This window comes from Bombus bifarius, unplaced genomic scaffold (genome assembly GCF_011952205.1).
Source record: "Bombus bifarius isolate JDL3187 unplaced genomic scaffold, Bbif_JDL3187 scf7180000010271, whole genome shotgun sequence".
Taxonomy (NCBI): domain Eukaryota; kingdom Metazoa; phylum Arthropoda; class Insecta; order Hymenoptera; family Apidae; genus Bombus; species Bombus bifarius.
In genome coordinates this window covers 1,698,509-1,721,957 of record NW_022885586.1, presented here as the reverse complement: position 1 = coordinate 1,721,957, position 23,449 = coordinate 1,698,509, and the positions used below count along the sequence as shown (strand labels likewise).

The 23,449-nt window shown below is 43.5% G+C and overlaps 1 protein-coding gene across 1 annotated transcript in view; it reads left to right on the top strand.

The window, feature by feature from the left end:
* The first annotated feature begins 7,761 nt into the window (after positions 1 to 7,761).
* The window catches only part of LOC117216321 (serine/threonine-protein kinase 17B-like), a 61,088-nt gene continuing 45,400 nt past the window's right edge, over positions 7,762 to 23,449 (top strand). Inside the window, exon 1 of the mRNA XM_033462939.1 lies at positions 7,762 to 8,505. Coding sequence (XP_033318830.1) covers positions 8,372 to 8,505 — 134 coding nt within the window. The 5' untranslated portion in view covers positions 7,762 to 8,371. The remainder of the gene's footprint in view (positions 8,506 to 23,449) is intronic.

The window sequence follows — 23,449 nt, the reverse complement described above, 5'->3', positions numbered from 1 at the left end:
CGCGTATTGTTTCAACCGATTTCTTTCGTTGCGTCATGTGGCAACTGCGACGAAGCAGAAGCGTCACGTCCTTCGCGGAGGACTAATAAATCACTTTGTTGTTACACAGCGACGGCTGGTCGTTTCATTTAAATGAGAAGAAACGGTGATTTTCTATGAGGCTTCGTATCATGTCAGAGATTTCGAAGTTATGGAATATTATGCTAAACGGAACTTCTTGACGTTTTTGTCATATTAAATACCGCTGTGTCCTACACTGCCGCCGGTAAGTATTTTAAAACATTTAGAAGAAATCGGATGAACCTGGATAGTCGTTAAAATATTACCAAACCCAAAATTTCGATCTGTCGTTCAACTTGTTTGCGCGCGTGTGTGTGCGAACAGTTCTTCTTTAATTTTTGTCCATTCTGATGACTTTGTAACGATACGCGTTGACCAAACGATACTAATCGTAAATCAAGAGAAGACAGAAAATATTCTATAATTTTGCAATTTCAGTCTTTCGTTTCGTTTCGTAGTTATAAAAGCCAATATATGTACGAGCGTTGTTCCGATGAAACAAGATTTCCTTTTTATTCACGAAACATGTATTTATGATTTTTATTTTACGATATGTAATCGCTCTACGGAGTAGAATATCGTACGAGGTTACGAAAAACAAAACAATAATGATTAACGAGACGTATACTTAACCGTTTAACCGTCGTGTATCAGTGCATAGATTGCTTTTAATTTAGCCATTGATTATTTTAGCCATTGATCTTTATGGATTCAAACTACGTCTTACGATACCATCTATACATTTTATAAAAATGTATCGCTAGTTGTTTTTTATTACAAAAAAAAAAAAAAAAGAAAAAACGTAATCATTCCTATTAATAAATCGAGGTAAAGTTTGTGCCTTCAGGGATTAGTATTAGTAAAGAGATACACATATACCACAGAGAATACAATAATTTTACGTTCGATTCACTGCTACGAACATCGCAAAGACAAGCTGCGGTAAAAATAACGCGTGTCGCCGAAGTTAACGGAAAACCTTTAACCGAGATAAGCAGTTTGATAATCTGTGTGTCTGGTATCGACCGAAATGTCTATGCACTGGTCGGTAAAGGCTACCGACAAAGAGGCAGGCGGGTCTTTGATACGAAAATATCGGGATAGACACATTTCCCTTGCTTTGACGAGAGATACCGTGCACCGTCTCGACGTATCGCGGGGGTTCGACAAAGGGGACGAGAGCATCCGCGGCAGACATTTTTTCAATGACAGCACGTTGACTTTCTGTCTGTTGCCAACTACGAAACGGCGCTAGTGGAACTAAATCGACAAAGCGACGCTTTGTCTGCACAATTCTCGATGGTGTAGCAAATTCTTTGAACGAAAACCTTTGTCCGTGCATGAGAATTACAATTAACAGTGAACCAAGTATCCCCTAATGAAAAGTTGCTCGTAAATAACGAAATTTCCCCTAGCTGTACGGACAGAAAGTTCTTCGAGCTAATTGTTAACGAGGACGAATGTTTCCAATATGAATTCTCGAGGGACTACGAAACGCGTGTGCGTTTCCACGCGTACTCTACGATAGGAATAACCATTTCCAGGCCATCGACCGTGTAAACCACGCGAGTCACCGAGCAATACAATTAAGCCCTTTGTGTCGTTGCACTGCCACCCTCTTCCTGGCTTCTGACACGCATCCACACGCGTATATTTATAAATATAAGGCCATCCGAGTAAAAGGTATCCGTGATACAGTTGCACGAGCACGAGTTCGCTTCCATTACACTCGTCTTCCCTTTTCGCACCCTCGTGGGGTTTGTTTCGCCATGGGCGTGCACGCGTCTGCAAGCGTTAGCACGCGATAGAATTTTAAACCGGCCACGACCTATTGCATTTACTTTCTATTCGATTAAAAACGTATCGATCTATGCTGGCATACTTTTACGAACACCGTGAGATTAGATTGACGCATATGAAACTTGGTATTCCAAGTAAAAGTTTAACAGTACAAACGTAATTGAAGATCGATATCGATGAAATATCAAGTTACAAATAGTAAATATATAGGTAATAATGATGTATCGTATCTTTCGGGATCATCCGAGTTTCTCCAACCGCGATACAGTGATTATTGCTGAACTTTTGAGCGAAAGTGTTTACACTAACAAAAGACGAACAATATGTCATATTCGAGCAAATCTCGGACTCCATTGATAGCTCGACCGTATTATTTACCAAGTTTCCATAGTATCTTCATTTGCTTTGGACATAGATTGTGATCACGAGTTTCCGGCCAGATTTACTTTTGACCAAAGGATGTCTTAAATACAGATAACGCGCTCTAACATCGCCCAAAGGAAATAAGATATTCTTACCCCGAACGAGACTCGAAAGGAGCTGTGTAAACTCTCCTATGTTGTTCAAATAGTAGCCCATTTAGAGCGGATATCCACGTGAAAAATTTGCACGGATATAGGACGAAAAGATAGCCTAAAATAATTTCGATATTGTTCTTGATTGGCAAGCCGACGGCGTGTGTTACATATGCGTTTATCGAGTGTTTACGGACGCGTGGTGAGCGCACAAAGCCTCATGGGAACAATAACTGCAGCGACGAATGACAACATAAATCTCTTGTGACTGTGGGGATTACCAGGGTCATACTACTGGTGTACGAACGTAACGTAGGACACGAATTAATTCAGATTTCATTTATGACTCCGGGTATCCGGGCGTAACATGTTTGGCATACGTATGATCGTCGGTCTAACTCGACTAGCTTCGAAGTTTAACTCGGCAACAACGATGCGAGTTTCACGAAGGTTTTCAGGATTGAATTTTCTTTCAACCTGCGAAAGCAATTATCTTTCATTGATTGTTAATAACGGATGGACTAATTAGAAAATATTGAGAGTATTAACGAAGAAATTTATGATAATACTTTGCCAAAGGCTTTTGTAAAAGCGGCACGATGTGCTACAATTTCAGACGAATTTTATCGCGAACAAATATGTTTATCATTTACTTAATCAGTAAATAAGATTAGGGTCGAAAGCATTGCGTTTACTATATAATATCGATTATATCAGTTATATAATTTATTTTTTTAAAACTAACCTTTTCGCGAATGACTATGCACAACTGCAGGTAGGATCGATTAAGATGTTTAAAAAAAGGATAGAGTTGGAAATATGTCCTCGATGAATGTTATCGTTTTCTTATCAGTTTAGACACAGACAGATGGTCGCCTATTTTCTCCAGAAATGTGGCACTTTGATTTACGTTGAAGATGGTTCAGTGGGTAAACACGGTCTCTTAAAATGCCCATCCGGGGGACAATGTTTCGGCATCTGGATTCTTATCGCTAGCTGCAAATCCAAAAAAAAGCTACTTCCAGGGAATGCCGAACAAAGGATCCGGAACAGCTTCTTCAAGGCCGGTATAAAGTTCCCAGTCACTCGCATAAAGAAACCACCTTTTCAAACGGCTGTGAAAGCCCGAGTACCGAGCCTCTATCATACACATACACGTGTCTACTTACCCGCAGACGTAAATTATGATTCTGCCGTATTAGCATGGAATTCTCGCGTGTATCGAGGCGAATCAGGCGAGCAGGTTGTACGGCTTAACGCAAACAAAGATTCGTTCTACTGAATGCCGAGACACGTTAGAGAGATCCGATGTATCTGTAATTTTTATTCTAGATATTTGCAAACTGTTGGAATAAAAGGAGCCTCGCGAGCCTCCTCTATCCTGTGCAAAGTTTATTCGGAAACGAGACTCGATAAAATACAAAGACTCTAGTAGCACGTGGCTTGCATTTGTTGCCAGTGTCCGTGATAAGCTACGATAAGCTATGATAATACGCTATGAATGTAGGTCGTGAGGCAACGCGATACTAAGGAGCGAACCTATTCTTTCCACCGAATTATAATATTCTCGTTTACCTACAATGTTCCATCGTGTTCTTGAACTCCTTCCGTGAAACAGGCACGTGAGAAAGGATACCAGCCGTTTCTGACGCATTTCCTGTCTAGCTTTAGAATTTTCATCTCTGTCATCGATGAATCTCCTCGTCGTCGCTTTCCAAAACTTAGGGAGAGTAGGCCTAGACGATAGAGAAACAAACAAAAAAGTTTTACAAATTCCCGATTATCGTATTTAACGGAACATTAATAAATCGTAAAAGAAACGTCTATAATTTATAGTTTGTACCTCACCGGGTTCGCTAATGTCGTTAATTTTTAGATTAGATCGTATCATCGTGCACGAGGGCTTTGGGCCCCGATGCTAATACGAGGTTCAACAGAACACATACGTAGGAACATATACACCGAATAGTAGTCAGGTATCTGTCAGTGTTAGTTGATCGTCGATCAGCTTCCTCCCTTTCTTTCTCCGAGTTGACTTCCTGCCATGTTGTTGGGCATGATCGGCCTCGGCCGTCCTTGCCCCTTCTGCTAGGCAGCACTCCGTTACCATCTACTAGCTGGCACGAAAACATCAACTCGCTGGATGGATTAGAAAGGCTCTCTCGCATGCCAGCGCCTTCTCTTCTCTCCTTTCCACGGCTTGCGGTCGATGCGTAGGAGGGAAAGTTACCAGGATCCCCTCTGCGTCGAAACCTCCTTGTCCGCGTTTCGAAGGGAAGCTGCGTTCACGAACGATCGACATCTGTTTGTGAAAATCGATAATAGAAAATAGCCAAAATCGATGCGTGTACTCCCATAACGATCGACGTTCGTGTATGAAACTGCTGCTCGAGGATCGAAGATGTGGGCATGAAAACGTATCTACGTTATCTTTCATAACTGTTTGGTCGTTTCAATCGATTTGTAACAATGGTATTAGTTTGTTCCGAATGAGACGTCGTAATCTTCCGTTGTAGATATATGTACAAATCATTGTTTAACAACGTATCGATAATCGTAGGTTACAATCTTTTGCTATCTTTATGGTAGCTACATGATTTCATTCTTATAATATTTATTGTATTTTACCTGACGTTTGTCATTGATAAAACGGAAATCGTTATCGCGAATACCTTTGAACTATTTGTAGTACCGTCGCTATGAAAAAATTCTATCGATATTTATCGAAGATTGTCATTAAGCTGCGTTCCATCGATGATAAAAAAAAGCCTCCCGATACTTTTCATACACGGTACACTGCTATGTAATTGTGTACAGCCATGGGCTGGTACTTTCCAGCGACTTGGAGCGCGTTCGTTGTCTTCTGCCGACGCGCGTGGGATCGCGTGCCAAATAATCCCTGAGAAAACGCGGAGCAAATCGTGCAACGATGAATTAGGGGGAGGAGAGGTGGAGGAGAGTGATAGTTCTCTCTCTTGATTGCGCCTTTGTGTCCGGATCGCGTGGCAGACTTTCATCGTGTAACGTATTACACGTACTTTTATCATATACCGGGAGAAAAATACATCTCGTTCGACGGATAGAAACGGGTATCGATGTACACTACGCGGAGAACGAAAGAATACGTTCGTTTAGTATTAAGATGGATGATCATTAAAACCAGCACAGTCAATATTAATTATCGGTATTCCGCGATGAGCGAGGAAAATACGATTTCGCGCGGTTAGAAATATTATTTCCGACGAATCGGTCGATAGATCATGTTCGAAATAACCCCTTTGCCTCGATCACCGAGCCGATTTCAACCAACTAATCGTCGTTGCGTATAGACGTCGCTAACTGTTGCTCGTGGTATTAATGGAGCCGAATGTCCGTGAAATCGGGAAGGAAATAGCACTTCGCTCGCTCGACTCGATGGCAACAGCCTGCGCCGCAACCTTTCGCAGGACCATCGATTACGACTGCTATCCTAGGAAACTGGTTGCGCACGTAGATTACTGGTCGCGCGATGAATCAGCCGAGTATCATCGCTAAGATGTATATGCAGATGCGTAGAACGCGTATCCTTATGATTGACTCGTCGATTCAAGAAATCTTTGTCGATATCTTTTCAAAATGGTTTCACGCGTTTGCCATCCTTAGAGCGGTACTCTCGAAGATTCAGTGTGCGTGTAATCTTCGCGTACTATATCTTGATATTCTAATTTTTTCATTTCGTTAACGAACCATCAAGGACCAAGCAGTAAGATATGCATAAAACGGACGTAAACGTAATATTATTGGAAAGCGTAAATTATTTTACGCGTTACTTTGTTAAGGTACATAAAATCATTGCCGCTGAAAAAATATGCAATTCTAGCAGTCATATTTCAGCGAAGATATTAAGCGAAGCTACAGATCCCGGAGGCAAATCTCGGTGCGATCTCGCTCGAAATGGGTGGTCAGCGTTCGGATGGATTTACAATTAGATAAGTCGAAGGAAACCAGCTCCTTCCATCAGTTCCACCGAAAGTCTATTAAGAAGCGCCAACTCGCTCCTCCGCTATCTGTAACCTACTTGAATCTGGTATTACCAGATGCATTGTCGATGAGGCCGTAGTTTGCAAATCAATTTCATTCAAACGGAAATATTATCTCGATGGTATGCGTTAATTGCGTCAGGTAGACTCATCGAAAGCGCCAGATAACTCGATTGAGAAACTCGTCCGCGTGTTTCGCAAGATCCTGTTAAGAAATGCGTTCGGCTAACTCTTCGTCCGTCTGGTCAAATTTCCTAATAGGATATTACGTAGACTTTGATGGAAGTTATTCGAACGTACTCCACTGACGCGTCTGTTCTTCCATCTGACAATTAGAGGAACAGCCGTCGGGAGAATAAACGATTCGTTAATTCGATTTCCGAATTCCGCGACGTTTGAGCGACGAGGCTGGATTCGAGACTCGTGCGGATAGAACCGCGTCATAGAGCGCGGAGACAACGGTTATCCTTATCGAGATTTAGCTGATTTATATCGGCATTGGAAGCTGCACCGACATATTAGGAGATCTATAATGCAGAGGCGCGCATAGCCACGACTTCGCGGCCCCTCTCTTTCTCCGGATCGTTGCTGCCGCTCTTTCGCCGCGAAATCGATAAATTATACATTCAATTATTCATGCTCGGTCGCCATAATCATGTACGGTAGTTGACAAGATCCTGGCACGCTTTACAAGCCCCCTGGCTCTCCGCGTTTCTTCGCTAGTCCAAGGTGAGTTCCGTTTACTCGATCGGTCGTAAGCTATTCGATTTACTCGTTGTCGATGCTTTACTAGCTCGTTAAACTAGCTTTAAAACGGTTTTATTAACGCGAGATATCGCACGATAATAACGTAGAAAGAGTCGCGTGTTGTTCGCGTCTCGCCTGCCAAGAGAACGCTGCTGAATCGTTTTCTGTTCGGAAAGTACGGCATTGAAATCACCGGGTGGAGAGTGGCAAAAATGGAGCAGCTCGCGGTCTCGGAGATCTCGTTATCGAATCGTATATACGCTCGTGATATTGCTTATTAATCGTAAGATCGGTTCGCGAAGCTTGAAAGACGCGTGGGGTGACGGAGAAGGAGGATGATAAAGAAACATAGGCGAAATACGCGCGAGAGGAGGAATAGAGAGCGAGAGAGAGAAAAGGAAGTGGTCGGTCGGTCGGTGCATGCCTGTCAAGTTCTTTCTCTCTCGGGTTCGAAGTTGGTGCAAAGAGTAAGTTTACTCGTTCGGTTTCGGATCCGTTCGGATCGCTTCGGTTCAGTTCGGTACTGTCACCGAGTTTTATTATAAGTGGGGATACGTTTCCCCACCACGCGAAGAGATAGCGAAGGCGCTTGGAGAATCGAGAGTGGGGAATCACACGAAGCTTCGGCGGAAGGTTCAATTGTTGGCCAACCATCGCGACGAGTGGTTGCGCGTGATAAACACTCGCACGATAGAAGCGCGTGCTTCGTTTCGCGATCGGTGCGTGCACTGAGGCTAAACTTGTGCGTTCGACGTCGCCTCTAATCGACGACGATCATCGTACGAAACGTGCAGCAAGATGAAACGCGTGCCTGTAATCGCGACAGTGACGTGGTGATTGGTTTCGTCGTTGTTCGCGTTATATCGGCGTGAGTAAACCCGTAGTCCGTGTAAACGCAGTGACCGAAGCAGAGAGAAAACACCTTCCCTTTTTTCTTACTACTTCCTTTCTAACGTTTGCCTGTGAATACGGAGGATATTTACGCGAGTATTGCTGGCTGTGATCGCAACAAGTGAAATCTCCATAGTCTTCCTCCGTCTCCTTCTCCTTCTTTTCTTCTTTTATTCTTTTGTGTGACTCGACTACAACGAGACTACCCGTGTGCCTGCTGGTTATCTACTTTGGCGGTCGTGACGCTTCGTCGTACGACCGAGCAACAGAAAAATTTGGGATTATCCGTGCATCTTTTGCGTTTGGTTCAGTTGACGTACCGTCGACCGGGTAGCGGCCATGACGGCGGACAGCTTGTTCGAGACTACCAGCATCCCAGGGCATCTCGCTCCCACGCCCCAGAGGCTGGAGAGGCTTCTCTCGAAACAGACCCTCGAGGAACTGTACGAGGTCGAGGAACAACCTTTCGCACGGTAAGTCCAGTCTTGCTTCTCTTCCTCTTCTCGCTTCGTCTCGTCTGCACGCCATTCTATCTCTTCTCATCGTCTCTTTGTGTAACGAGGTTACCGCGTCTACGTATATGTTTCCGACTCGGAACATAGACGTCGATCGTTTTTCCCTATGTGTGTCCTCGCTAGGTCACCGATCTATCGCGCGCATCGAGCTCCGTTAATTAAAATTGTTTATATCTTCCTCCTTCTTGTCTTTCTCTCTCTATTCGCGTACCTTTTCTAACTTTGTTTTGTTTGGCTATCGTGTCGAAATGCTTTCCTTTAGAGACATTACTGTTTCGCGACTGGAAGCAGACGGCGTGTAAAAACCTTTCGAATAGGATTCGAGTAAGAAAACAAAAAAGTTCTAGCGATAGAATGTTCGAGTAGGGCCTTGGGGCACCCTTAAGTCGGTTCTGGACCCTACCGAAGAAAGAAAGTGCCCCTACCGCGGAAGATCGAGGTCGAGACTTCGCGCGTCTTTTACGACCTCCGTCTGCGCTAGTTTACGCCAGTATCCTTTTTCTCCCGTTTCTCGAAAATTCCGTTGCTTCTTAGGAAACAGCGAAAGAAAAGAGAAGAGATAGGAGGGTACCGTGAATAGCTTGGAACGTTCCTCCGAAACTGTGCAAGGTCGATGAGCATCTGCAAACACGGTTCTCCGTGTGTTCCGAACGAATCCTCCTCCGTTGTGCACACGAGATCGTCGTAGAGAAATTGTCGAATCGAATGGCGCGATATAAACGACACAGTTTAATTCGTTTCTAACATCTATCGTCCTACTGTAAACTTCTCGTCGTCGTTGTTGTGTATGGAAAAACGAAAATGTTATTTTTTATATTACGTTGGCCGTAAAGCAGCGATAAAGCGGCTCGAAAGAATCAACAAACCGTACATTAGCTATTATCGCGATGTTTCGACAGTCGCGAAGGTCGAGAGATTTTGCAAAATCGCGTAACGACGAGACGCGTGCGTATCGACGTTTAAAGTTACAGTTTTGGAGCAAATAATTACGAAGGTCACATGCTTCGAATTCCGTTGCGAAAGGAAAAGTTTTCATCGCGAGGTGTACGACGTGTATGCAAAGTCGCGTCAAGTTACGGCGTAATATTTTCCGCTAAGTATTTTTTTCAACGATATAATACTCGCAGGATGCGTTTACCGTGACAAAATTTGCCTGAAATAGTCGAGAGATCCTATTATAGTCAATCGCGCATTCATCCTCGATTTGCTCCAGTGCCATTTCCATTCGCGGTCCTTTTGTTTGCTGCTTATTGGAAGTGGGTAGGTAGTGGACTGCTGTAAACGATATTCTCGTTGCACTCGGCGATAATGTAGGCCACCAGCTACGTTGTTTGTTGTTATTACACGTATCAACATCGTTCTCGTTATGTACATGTAATCCGTTTCGACGATGTCGATTGCACACATCGTCGATACAAACGTACTTAAACTATGTGATTTTCAAGAGAGAAAGAGAGAGAGAGAAAGAGCGGGGACGCGCGGTGAATCGCAAGACGGTATTAATATTTATCATCCGAATCAAGCTCTAACGACGTAACTCGACAGTTCTTTCACGACGACCCGCTATTAGTATTCTTTCAGTGACCGGATACGTTCGAGATATTCCACAAAGGTGTTAACCGTTGCAAAGATTTATGCAGCCGTCAATCAGGATCGCCGGTCGTTAGGCGTTAGCTACGAATGCAAAATAACAGCTGCTTACTAAACACCTGCTGCATTCGAGATTTATACACGCCAGTCGTACAGTGCTTTCGTATCGAAGAACGGAGAATTATATAGTAGCTGACGAAAGTATACAGCCCCGTGCAACTTATTTCGAACTGTACTTTAACGTTATGAAGGCGCGTAGGTCGAAATTACTTGGAAATATGTTGTTTACCGATCTGCTGTTGCCTAGCAGTCGTTGCTCGCAGTCGTGTGTGCGTCTAACAGTTTAAGAATTGATATTAATTGCGTGTACGTGCGATTCGAGGAAACGATCCTTTAAATTGTTTGACCAACTGTATGATGCATGCGAAACCTCGATATAAACTCGTGTACGTTATTAAGGAAAGGAATGCAAACAACCGCGGCGATTCTTCGTAAAAGTCTGGCTTACGTAAGATTCCAGGGAGAATCGTGCATCCAAAAGGAGAATGGCACGGCGGTTGTTAAATGGCACTTTTTATTCATCGCATTTTATTGTTCCTTTTTCTTGCGGAATTGTTACATCGAATTAGTCGTTCGCTAAAGGAAAACGAGTGGAGTACGATTCAGATATTTAATTCTGGCTCGAATTACGAACCACCAGCGCGACGCCGCGCCGCGTCATAAACTTTAGAGAGAGAGGGATCCCGATATAAATATTATGATTATGGCTATATCGGCTTATAGGGTGCCATTCGCGAATGTAAACTGAAAAGCAAATGTGCGCCGTTTCGTTCTCTCCGATTAAAAGATTTTGAGCGCGTAATCGATACTTACCCTCGCTATATGCTAGGCGTTTTATCGCCTACGACAGACATTTGCCTTGACGATTTTTCATCGTTATTCGTATTCGTTCGTCACGGTCTTGGAATTTTATATCGACTCACACTCTTCCCTCCCATCTCTCGCCGCAAAACGAACCTCTTGGAAGCCGAACTGGTCGACTGCGGTTTTTGGTTTTATCCGGATGCGTGATTAGTAGACTGTGGACTCTTAAGTATAAAAATGCCTAAAACGTTTATAAAATATATGCAAAGTGAAATATTTCTTACGATAACAGATGGAACATATTTCTGCTTGAATTTCATTTACTTTTTTTTTTTTTAATTTGCATTAACATCCGCATTCCAACGATTAATGTTGATTTTTCTGAGAAAAACAACAGGCTTACGTTTACCAGTTGCGTATAGGAAGAAGATGAGATAAAACATCAAATTCCGAGGTAAATTAAAAAGAAAAATATTTTTTCGTCGCTCTTGTCTACTTTCGAATTTACGAAGTTGATCGATTAAGTTCACCTTGTAGAAATCAAATAGCATTCAACTCGAGAGTTTAAAAAGATTTGACGTAACATAGATCGATTTGACGTAGACTAATTATTTTTTCGCTTCGCTTTTTCGTCAATGAAATATCACAACTAGAAGGTGCTTCTGTTTTTCCTTGTTCAGGTGTGAGATCGCAAACTAATTGCAGAGAGTATTATGAATCACACGCACGGTATTCCTCTACGTAAACATTTCGCCTCGTTGATTAGAGAAGCGCGGTCGCCAGAGAAGCTGGAGCTTATGTACGTGCTATACTTTAGGATACAGACAAATTCATTTCTCGTGACTCAGAGAGTAAGTGGATTTCTTGTGAGCACGGGAAAAATGGTAATCGATGCGGCGCGACAGTACCTATATCATTTAAAATAACGACCGTGCTATAATAACTGCACCGTGAAACTAAAAAAACAAACGATATTATTATTATTATTATTATTTTATGTATAACTATTACTACAGAAATGTCGTACGATCACAGGTCGACAATATAGATCGATAAGTGGTCCAACAAAATTCGTTCTCTATCGTTAATTATTATTACCTTGTTACATTTTTATTTTTATTAACTTAAAATCCGTTCCAATCTGTCATGTTCGCTGTCGTATCGAAAGGTGATTTTTTATTTTTTCCGTAATTTATCTTATACGTATCAATTTAAGCGCGGAATATAATATATCGAAAAAAGTAGCGAGATGCAGAGGCAAATGCGAAAACAGATGCAAAAGCAAAGGCTGTTGGACGGAATAGCTGCGCACCGATTTGTTCCGTATGTCGGTTGGCGTTTTAACGAGCCATCGGCGAAGAGGAGCAAATTCAATCGGCAGAAAGATATTTTGTAGCTGTGTAAGAGTGGGACGCGGGCAGATGCTTTTTATGGTATCGGGTCGCGTCTTAGAATATACGAAGACAAGTGGGGATCGTGCAAAGCAGAAGAGAGCGAGAGAGCGAGAGAGTTTAGCGTGGGTTGAAAATAGCTTGTGGCCGGACTGAGAATGCAGAGACCGTCCGCTATGCACTTGCCACTCGATATTTATACCCTTATAATAGGTAGATAGGTTGAAATGTGTCTTCGTCTTACGTCGGTCGAACGTACGAGCCGAACGACTTACCTGGAACGGTGGACAAACCACTCGGTAAACGCGGAAACATCGATATTCCGTTCTATAATTGCGTTGGATCGCGAAAAGTCTAAAAAGAAACGCTTCTACTTTTTCTGTGTCGTTCGAGAGTCGAGAGGCGCGTTCTCGTTGCTGTTCAAGTGGGATTTCCTGTAAGCGACATACGGTAAACCACGTATACTATATCGTAGGTTCGTAAGTATTGAAATACGTGTTGGTTTCATACGACACGTAATAATCGTTTAGATAATTAAAGATTAGTGGCGGAGAATTATGGGTTAGCGAAAGACTACGCAGCAAAAATATAGAAAACCCATTTGTAAGAATTATAAAAACATAAATTAAGGATTCCATGTTAGACGCTTGCAAGAAAACGCTTACAAATTCATATCCATAATTTCCTTAATTTACGGAGTACGTAGCCGCGTGGATGCAATTAACTAAAACAGCGATTAGGCTTGACTTTTATTATTTATAACAGGCTCGTTATGATTTAATACATGTATGGTTTTGTCCATTGACGGGTTGTCAAAGATGAGAGTGGCGAAGAAATAGCCAAGCGGCGAACTCCTCTCTGGTTACGTTCGCCAAGAGCGCTCTGGTTGGAGCGTACGAGGTAACGCGACGGAAACGGGCATGCCATCTGGAAAGTAACGGTAACGGCACCTGCAATTAGTGCGACAGCCAGGCTGCCTACTTGTTGGAGGCTTGCTGGCGAGCTGGTCGTCGATGACCTTCCACCGAGGGGGAAAAACGAGATCTCGAAGCGCGTCGCTTGGTCGCTTCATCTCCTAGCAAAGGGATACCGCGTATCCGGTTTGTCGTATTCCGTGGTCTTTGTTCGGAACGGTTAAGGACGACGACGTGTTTCGAACCGTGCATCGGAGCTTCGACACGCGAGTCGTTCACGGTACACGATCCATTTCACTTTTTATAATGCAATAAGAATCTCGAAAATCATACCGTTCAGCGATCAGAAGGAGAAACCTGGAGGCAACGTGGATCTGATTGGTCGTTCCTCGTAAACTCAATATTATCGTTACTTCGCGGATGTTTATGCGATTTCGTGTTTCGTGGGCATAATTAACGAAATAGAGAGTATAGGTAAATAAAAAGTTATTCAACGAACCATCGTATCTGATAGCGAGTACTTTGGTTCAGACGGTCCATTATTTTTGTATATTGTACAAACTTTATGCATTCTCGCGCTTTTAAATGTCCTCTACAAACATTTAGCAGCCTAGTTAATTCTTTTCTGCGAAAACGTAACTTCAACCATTCGCCGTACTTTGTTCCTCGTCGTCTAAATCGCAGAATGTAAAAGTTGGAAATATTTGACTGATTTCAGTTACGAGATTTCTAAACTTCTTACTGTCGTATGAAATAGCACGGATTCCAGACTCGTTTCGAGAGGATATCGTTAGTCAAAAATTTCTTTCATCTGGATTTCTATCTAAATTCGTAGCCAGCCCACCCCGTCGATCCTCTTGACAGATTTCCGTTCCGGACGGAGTTATGGGCTGATTCTTTCACGATTTTTCTTTACCCTCGACAGGGTTTCTACCGGCGGCACGTCCCGTAGGAGGCTCCGGCAGCTGTCTCCGAGACGAGCAACAGCTGTGCTCCCTACTGATCCCATTGGCTCCAAGCATTCTTGGACGGTTCTGCGTGTCCTTTGCTCTGGAGGATACTTCTCGTACCGTGGTGCTTCCTTTCACTTAACATAACAATGCTCTTTTTTCGTTCGAGAGAATGCGAGTTCGACAAGAGGCAGCTAACGTTCCGGTTTTTCTTCCATTTCCTTCCGTTCCTCGTTATCGCATTTTCTTCCTTCAATGCCAACAGTGGACAACGGTTTGGAAAGCGACATTTCGTGATTAAAATTCAACTTTCAACTTCAACGTTTAACCTTGTAGCTCTTCTCGCTTCTTATTCGCGTTCCTATCTCTTTAGACATCCTAGAACAATTTCAAGAGAAAATTTGCCGAGAAAGTTTATAAAGATTAATTAAAAGTGATATAAATCCGATTTCTTTTATACGAAAGCTTACACACTTGTTAACATGAGCGTGTAAATTTTAAATTCGACTTTTGATAAATAGTCGAATCACATCGTATAAACTGACTTTGCTAATAAGTTGACGGAGCTTTAGCCGATAGAAAGTGGATATAAAGGCGTTTTTCAATTTTCACCGAAGAACGTTTTCCTCGGACCATTGTGCATCGGTCAAACTCCACTCGACCAAGAGACAGATACGTTCGTTTCAGCGAACAGGGAGATCTGTTGTTTTGACAATCGGTTGGGCGGTCGTTAGTCGTCGAAGGAAAGGGGAAATCGTGACTCAGCGTGGTTCTGCGACATCTTATTAACATCCCTTCTGCACGATAACGGCGATTATCGGCGATACAGATACAGCGGACGATAAAGCGGTCGTGGCGTTCCGTGTCGAGAGGGCTCTTCAGCTTCCCGTCTCCTTAATTATATTTATCGGGTCAGTCGATCGGAACGGTCGCCGCGGACCGAGATCTCGCGTTGGTTCGTCGCGAACTCTCTCCTTTGGTAAAAAGTACGATGGCTCGATCGCTTCACGGGTGAGAAAATACGATGGTACGAACCGCGAACGAGCTACATCAACGAACAAACGTTGCCTTCTTCTCAAGGTCGCCGTGATCATTGTCCGTTCACTGGCGCGTTGCTCGCTCATCCGATCGATAACTCTCTTCTCGTGGATCGTGTTCTACGAGTTCGAGGGAAGAAGCCACCCAGAGTCGTAGACGAGCCGTGGCTCTTGAGAAATAACGAGAAATTCCAGCCATCGTTATTCACCAGTACCGTATTTAGACAGGCTGTTATTCGTGCCCGTTACAAAGCAACGAATACTCCCTTCGGTCGTCGCAGGTGTTGCAGTCCTTTTCTTTTCACCGACCTTCGAATAAAGATATCGTTTCGAGGGGAAGAAAAATTTCCGTTCGAGTTCGATTTCTAGCTCGCCACGGTGAAACACAGCGAGATCCAGATCTCGTTCTGGATTCGTGCGTTCGAACGAGACACGGTAGATTCGCGGTGGTATCTCGCCGGAGTACGGGAAATCAGCGAATCTCAATCGGGCGAGAAACGTCCTGCCGGAATGATCTATGGATCGAGATCGATCGCGAGCTCTCACGAGAACTGCTACGAAAGGCAGAGAGAGGTGTTGTATAGTTGTTGCGATATTACGACATAGAGGTTAGGCTTGGAAGTCGGGCACGATGGAGAAGGGCGACGCTGGATCGTTGGCGATCCCCATGATCTATGGATCACGATTTCTTCCTGCCAGGACATTTCGTTGGGACCGTTGCGCCGTGTGTCCTATGCTCACGACTCGAACGCGTATCGTGGTTTTTTAGATTGCTTCGTTAAGGATGAATCAGTGTCGCAAGAAAGACGTTACGCGATGTTGGATAAATCGTTTAAAAATATGCTTTCTCCGAACGTGCAGCCTTTCTTTCCCGAGCTTCTTAGTTCGACGACTTCTCTTGAAATTCGTCAGGCAGAAATTCACGAGAAATTTCGTTCGATTCGCATCCTCTCGAAACGATCGAATTTTTTCAGACTCTCGAATCGCGTCTTGGTTTCGAGCTGGGAAACACTCTCGCATGCTTGAAAACGAGATTGCTCGTTGTTCCGTGGCATACTCGACGCCTACGCTCGTTTTCTTCCTCTTTTCTCTCTGCACGCGCTGCGTGTTCTTTCAACGAAATGAAAGACAAGTTTGGCCAGCGCTTCCATTCATAGTTATTAGGGTTAAACGACGCGCAAAATGCGCCTTCTCCTCTCGTATCCTGCGTCTCCTTCTTTCTTATTGCTAGCGTCTTTATCCGCTCCGAAAGGAATCGTGTGCATCCCTCGCAGCTTTTCGTTTCGTTTTAACCGACTCTCGCTGCGAAGTCGTAAACAATAATAACGATGCGATCGTCGAAGGAACCTCGCAAGCAATTGCAACGTGATTATCTGTAATGTCTCTGAGCATACAGGGTGTTTCGATTATTTTGAATTCTTGAGTATCTCGGTAAGTTCCGAAAGACGAAGGAATAGCGTGAGAACGAAATTAGCTGATTCAGAACGACGAGCATCCAATCGACGATCGTCAACGTTTTTGTGGATGAAACTGAATATCTTTCGATACGTCGATCGACGCGTTCCATAACTCGGCGTGGGGTGCTCGTCGTATAATTCTCTCGTAATCTCCGTACGAAAAACAAGACACAGAAGACGAGAATATCGCTTAGCGTTTCCCGTGGCCGGACTAAGAGATAGCTAAATCGTTTTGAGGAATACGAGGTAAACTAAACACCCTGTATTAACGTACGCATATTAAGGCACGATCTGCCAGTTGGACGTGGTATTCTTGTTTTCTCGTTACCGATGCCGAAGTTATACTCGCATGTGGCGTATAGAAGCCGCGGAAAGTAGCAACGAACGAATTTGTACGGCCGATATCGTGAAAGAGTCAGGGCAAGAGAAAGAAAAAGAAACAGAAAAAGAGAAAGAGAGAGTCGTAGCTTGTTCGTTAAGACCACATACGCGACGACCTCGTTACTACAACGCGGTCGCTCCCCTTCGGTTTCCGTTCGGTTAACCGTAAATTACAACCACGACCGGTGTGTAACGAGCATAATGGCGACGGTAGCCGGGTGAAGGTCGGCCAACTCGAGCGAGCGATGCGACGCAAACGACGATACGAATCGACCGGCATTTCGTTTCTTTCACGATAAAAACCTATCCGGAGTATTTATCCGTCTTGATGTCGAGCGGTCGAATCGAAAAACCCAATACCAGCACAAGAACGTTCTTGTGTATCGAGCGTTCGATCAAAGATAGGTAACCTTGTCCTTATGTAGCGTGGTCGAAAGATGAAACCTCGATCGAGGCTAACGATATGCAGATTCGATTATCCTTGCAACGTTCGCCATCCGCGCTTCTGTTCTCTCTTCAAATTTTCCTTTCTTTCGCATGGAAAAGTTCTCGTTACGTTGCACGATTGCCTTGGATTTAAACGAGTCGCTTCAGTTCGAATCGTTTGTGTTCGAATAACCTGATTTCAAGAGGACACCTAATGGCAAATAAAAAGGAAGTAGTTACGGCGGATTATGGAAATACTCGAACGCTCGTGGAAGCTTTGTACGAACACGTATTATATGAACGTTGGAATATCTACAAACTTAAATATGCTATACGCGCCAGGCGAAACGTCTTGCAGTTTCATTAGCGGTATAACAAGTCCTGATCGTATTATCGTTATATTGGTAATATTTGAGACCAATATGAACGGATTTACATTGGCAAAATGTACGAAACTATTGGAAATGAAACGAGTTGACTAATAAGAACGCTCGAGAAGATATTTCGAGTCTGGTAAACGACCAGTTTTCCTCATAGGGAGATTTTAAGTTTGTTGGAATTTAAATTACTCGGACGAAGGTAGTTTGACTAATCCGAACAGGGTCTTAAAATTAATCTCGGTCGTGTAGCATCCAGAAATCATTGGAAAGTATGTTTCAGCGTGTCTAACCATCCCGCTCGAAGGTGTCCTACTTCGCCAGCAACATATATCGTCGATCGTTGCGGTTCCGCGTATCCATTGTGGCGTACATTGGAAAGGGAATAACCTTGCCCGCATTTTCTATCGTATCGCAAGATATCTACCCCTGTTTCCTTTCGCGTACCAGCCAGATCACCCGATCATTATCCTTAAACCTAAACAGATACTATATCTATTTTTCATTTTCCAAAGCCTAGCAATTAATCTTAACCAAAGCGCGGTCTCGTTATTCAGCTGTGGAAGAAATATGCGGATAATAAGTCGATCGTCCGTGATTCACGGCTAATTTCAAGCTTTCGAATCGTTGGATCGATTCTCATCTCGAGATCGTTCGACTACCCCCAATAACAGGGTTGCAATTAGGCGAATGATCAGCACGCGCGGTTTGTACGTAACTCGCAAGAACCAGATACGTGGGCTTTGTAATTGTAGATTATTACTCGGGTACCGCGTGATCTGATAAGCTAAGCCCAAAGTAAAGAAATTACGCGAATCAATCGTACCTTGACGCTCGTTCTAGATGTGCAAGCAACAACGCAGGTATTGCTTGCTTCCTTCATTCGTTGCAATATCGCCGTTTCCTCGAGATACTCGGTTTTTGCTACCTCCAGATATATATTGCCAATTAACATCCTCGTACTCGGGACCTATTATTCTTCCATTTTCACTTTCCATTCGTAAAATGTGTCGGTCACGTTGAATGGTCGAATGTCTGTAATCTTACAATAACGGATGGATCGTTGTTGTCACGAGCGCTCAATGTTTCATTTCGTAACGATGCAGCGAAGAAGAGAAAGGACTCTTATCGCTATATGATGGCGAACTTTGTTTAAAATACAAAACGATCGATATGCATAAAGAGCAATTCTACAATGCTGCTTAAGTCTTGCAAGCATCTTACGAAACGACAACGATAAAAAGTAACATATTTGCACGTGTGAAAATTGACTCAGCCTCCATCCTGTGAAGCTTAAAGATCTTGATATTTTTTTTTTTTTTTTTTTTGCGAAGAAGACAGAAATAAGGTTATAGCAAAAATAAATAACGCTAGACCAATAAAAGGAAATGCTAGAAGTCGATTCGCCGAGGGAAGAAAGAGCGGAGTCGGATAAACCGTTGGATCGTTCTCCGATCGACGCTCGACAAAGCCGATCACCCACGCCTCGCAGGAATCCCAAGGGCGAATTCGTGTCTCTCGAGCCACTTACACCTCCGGCGGCTGCTCCGGCCAACCGTAGTCGATATAGTCCGACGATATCGCTTTACCGGTGTCCTCTCTCTTTCTCTGTCCCAGATTCGATGCTATACGATGCACAGTACATGCCTGTAAACATCATGGCCAGCTCTGTATACGGCCCTTGTAACGCAATGCGGGTCAATCGATCGGGTAGATTCGATCGGAGTATCTCGACGTGCGGTCCTTTACTTTGCTTCGGAAGGCCACTCGTCCTTTTGTCGTCGCAGTTAACAGCGTCGATAAATTGACATCAAGTTGCAAGTTTTAGGTTTTTTCAACTTTCACGGTGATCGAAACGATGTCGCGCGTCAGGTTTTTTTTTTGTTGTTTTTTTTCTTTTCTTTGAAAGGACAGTGTGATAAATTGAAGTTGAATCTATAATTTTGCGATACGTCGGAAGATAAGAACAAAGTATCACAGCGGCTGATTCTATAATGTAGGTGAAACGGTCGCGCAACGAAATCCGCTTGTTCGCATCGAGCCATACAGCTCGACACCATTCATCGATAGCATCGCGAAATCGGGGAAAACTTTTAAGCGATATTCATGAACGGTTTGCTGCGAGTTTCTTCCGCCTTTCCTCCGGAAAGACACTCAGGCTTCGGTTACGCACGACCTGTTGCTCCTACGATATATTTCACCGGTCTGTGGCATACGCGCAGACTTGGACGCGATTTAATCGCGATACGAGTTACGCGCGAAACTTTCACGCGGCTGACGTCATTGGTGTAACGCCGAAACGAAGAGCCTTGAACGAGCAGATTCCGGAGCCGGCGTTTCGTTATCGTACACAAGGTGCATTCGTCATCGATCTAGTCATAGTAAACTTCTACAAACCTGACCTACATCGCTTTATGAATCACGAATTCGTGCTGTCGTTGTGAACCGGTAATCTCGCGCACGATTTCGTGGATCGCCGTTAATTCGTACGTTGCGCGAATGACAGGAGCGCGATGATCGCTTCCCTTTGTAAATAACATTTTAAATAATATTCAAGTAGACTTTTTTCGCGAAACACCGACTTACGTTCGTTAGCTACCAAGCTGCCCATTTACTACGCGTATGTACCTACACGATTGTCACATAGCGGACAAAAAACGTTATTTTGTCTCTTAGCAAACAGCACGTGTTCGCTACGATAAATCACGATAGAAAAAAATCTCTCGTTTACATCAGTCCTAACGCGATTCGTGGCAAATGTCGGCTTTGGATCGATTCGGTTAGGCGAAGTCACCGAGTGTTACAGAACACGTGCAACGGTATACATATTTGGAAGCGGTTGCGTCGGATTTTCGCAATTCCCTGCCAGTACGTGGTTGGTGCACCGCGACCGCGGTCGTGAAAGGTGCGCCGTGAAAAGTTTACGCGTTGTTCGTGGTCCGGTCTTTTCAAGCCTAGCAACAGAAAACACCGGTCATCAGCAGAAACGCGAGAATTCGTTCCCCTCGACACGCACATTCCTCGTTCCAGGGACTGACAGCTGACGAGCCAGTCTGCGGCGCGTTTCTCGCACGCAATCACTGGCCTCCATGGTTTTCTCCGTTCCTGCGACTAAATAATCCCGAAAGCCTGTCTCCGTGATTTTAGAGTATCGCTCCTTTAATTCAAAAAGAGAGAGAGAGAGAGAGAGAGAGAGAGAGAGAAAGAGAGAAAGAGAAAAAAAAATGAGAGAAGGAGGAAAAAGCCGGCATCGTATCGAAACACGAGCAAAAAGCAACGTTCGACGCAACGTTCAGATTCTTTTCTCCGGAAGAATGTAAGGTGAAACGTAAAAATTGCAGTCACACCTGTGGTGTCTGTAGCCGTGACACGGGATATGACATTCCATCGTAAGTACACCGCATTCCAAGAGAAAGGACAGCAAACCAGAAGGAAATAAACGTCGTTGATATACGTAGGAATACGTAGGCGGGAATTGTCGCAAGAGATTTCATCCATATTTTCTTCCTTTATTCTTTCCTATTTCTTTCTTTTTTCCTTTCCGGATCATGAACAGGCTTGCACGAATTGCACGCGAATGGTCTCGTTCATGATCGTCCCGACGTAAAATACAGTTTTGCAGAAGTCGAACGTGCGTGACCGTGCCACAGACAATTTTACATGCCCACCTACTATATAGCGTCTATACCATGCACAGGTGTGGCCAGTTATTTCGCTCGATTTATCGCCCTCTTCGTTTATCGCTGCATAGCGACAGATATTGGCAATGTCGTAACAGCTTTTCGTCCCACGTTGGCGAATTTTTCGATCCGCCTCTGAAAGAAATTATTACGATATTTTGGTACAGCGCGGCCGCTCGAGAGAAATCGACTCGATCGCGGTCGCAATCGCCAGTATCTGCGCCGCTGTCCGATTTCGAAATCGATTCCTTCGTAACTCTGATCGATCAACGAACAAAGTTCGTCCGGCCATCGACTCCGCCGCTTTGCGCAGAGTCGTTTTACCGTAAGTTGTTCCATTCTAAGGATTTGCATTTATGAAAGAAGAAAATAACCAGCAATATATATATATATATATTCGCGAAAGTAGATCGGAAATGGACACTCGACCCGTTAAGACGAAAGGTCTACGTAGTACGGAACACGATGACACGAACTGTCTAACTGTCGCTTCCTCTTTCGTAAGCCGTACGTACGCTTTAACGTTCTCGTTTACCAGGTTGGGACGTGTCCTCGTTTCTCTGCGACTCCTTCCTTGAAATCGAACGATCTTGCCGTTTCCTCTTCCGATAGCTCGACGAATACCTCTGCATATATTAACGAGCGAAGGCACAACCTCCTTTTCACGCGAAATCGTATTAAACCGTTTGCGAATCGTTTTACTCGCATTTTTCTTTTTTCATCGATAGAGAACTTCGTCCGTAGGATATCTGCCCTATATTCTATTTCAACTTTCGTTTAATAGCGTTTTCCAAACAGAATAAAACGACGACCAACTATTAGCCGGTTACCGGTGCACTCGTCCATAGACGTTCTGATACTCTGTTTGATTTATAGTAATAGTTTCTGAATTTGATCGAAGCGTGTAAGTGGATGAAAAAATTAATTATTATTATTAGGACTCGAAGGATTGGAAGTGTAGTTTTTCTCGATATAAATTGCATCAACGTTTCATGTTTTTCTGCCAGTTTAGAAAAATCGTAGGCCCTCGTGCTTTCACCTGTGCCGATTGCAAAGGATAAAATAATAAACGCTTGTTGAATTTATTCGTAATTTTTTAATGAAAGTAAATCTCGCAAAAGGAAATATTCGATATTTTTTCACCGATAACGTAGATGTTTCGTCAAACGCGTTTAACTTACAGAAGTATCCGTCTATGGAATATTTTTACATTTTTACGTGGGATGGTTAGTCGATGATGACCCGAATGTCGAGAAATCGTCGTGGGATAGGCGTAGCTCGGGGATCTTTCTTTCGATTCCACGCACTGCGATAATTATACGACTCTTTGTAATTATTGCCTTCCCCTCCCAATGTCACCCTATGGCGCTAACCGTGTGGCGTCATGCCAGTCGCTTGCTTTCCACTCGAAACTTGCTATCTTTTTACCTTTTATGCGCTTGTAATTTTCACTTTTTCTCGATTGCTTCATTACACGCCGCTATACTTATTATATGCACGTGTCTTGTTTTTGTTACAGGTAAGCCTCGAGGTATTTTTAGCATGTCGAAGTCGAAACACTTCCGATAATTTATTATCCTTTTTGGTAAGTCTAATATTTTTCGTTGTTTCGGCAAACACGTTGAATATTTCAAAACCAGATTCGAATAGATGCGATAATTAACAGGGTAGTTAAGTTTTGTATTCTTCGATGAAATAGACTTTATATCGTATTTGGATCTGTGATATCATCGAGTAAAAAATTAACCATCGCACATCTCAGAATCAAATAATAAGTTGGATAATAGTGAAACATTTGTCATTTATAACATAATATCGTAGTTACGAAAGTATAA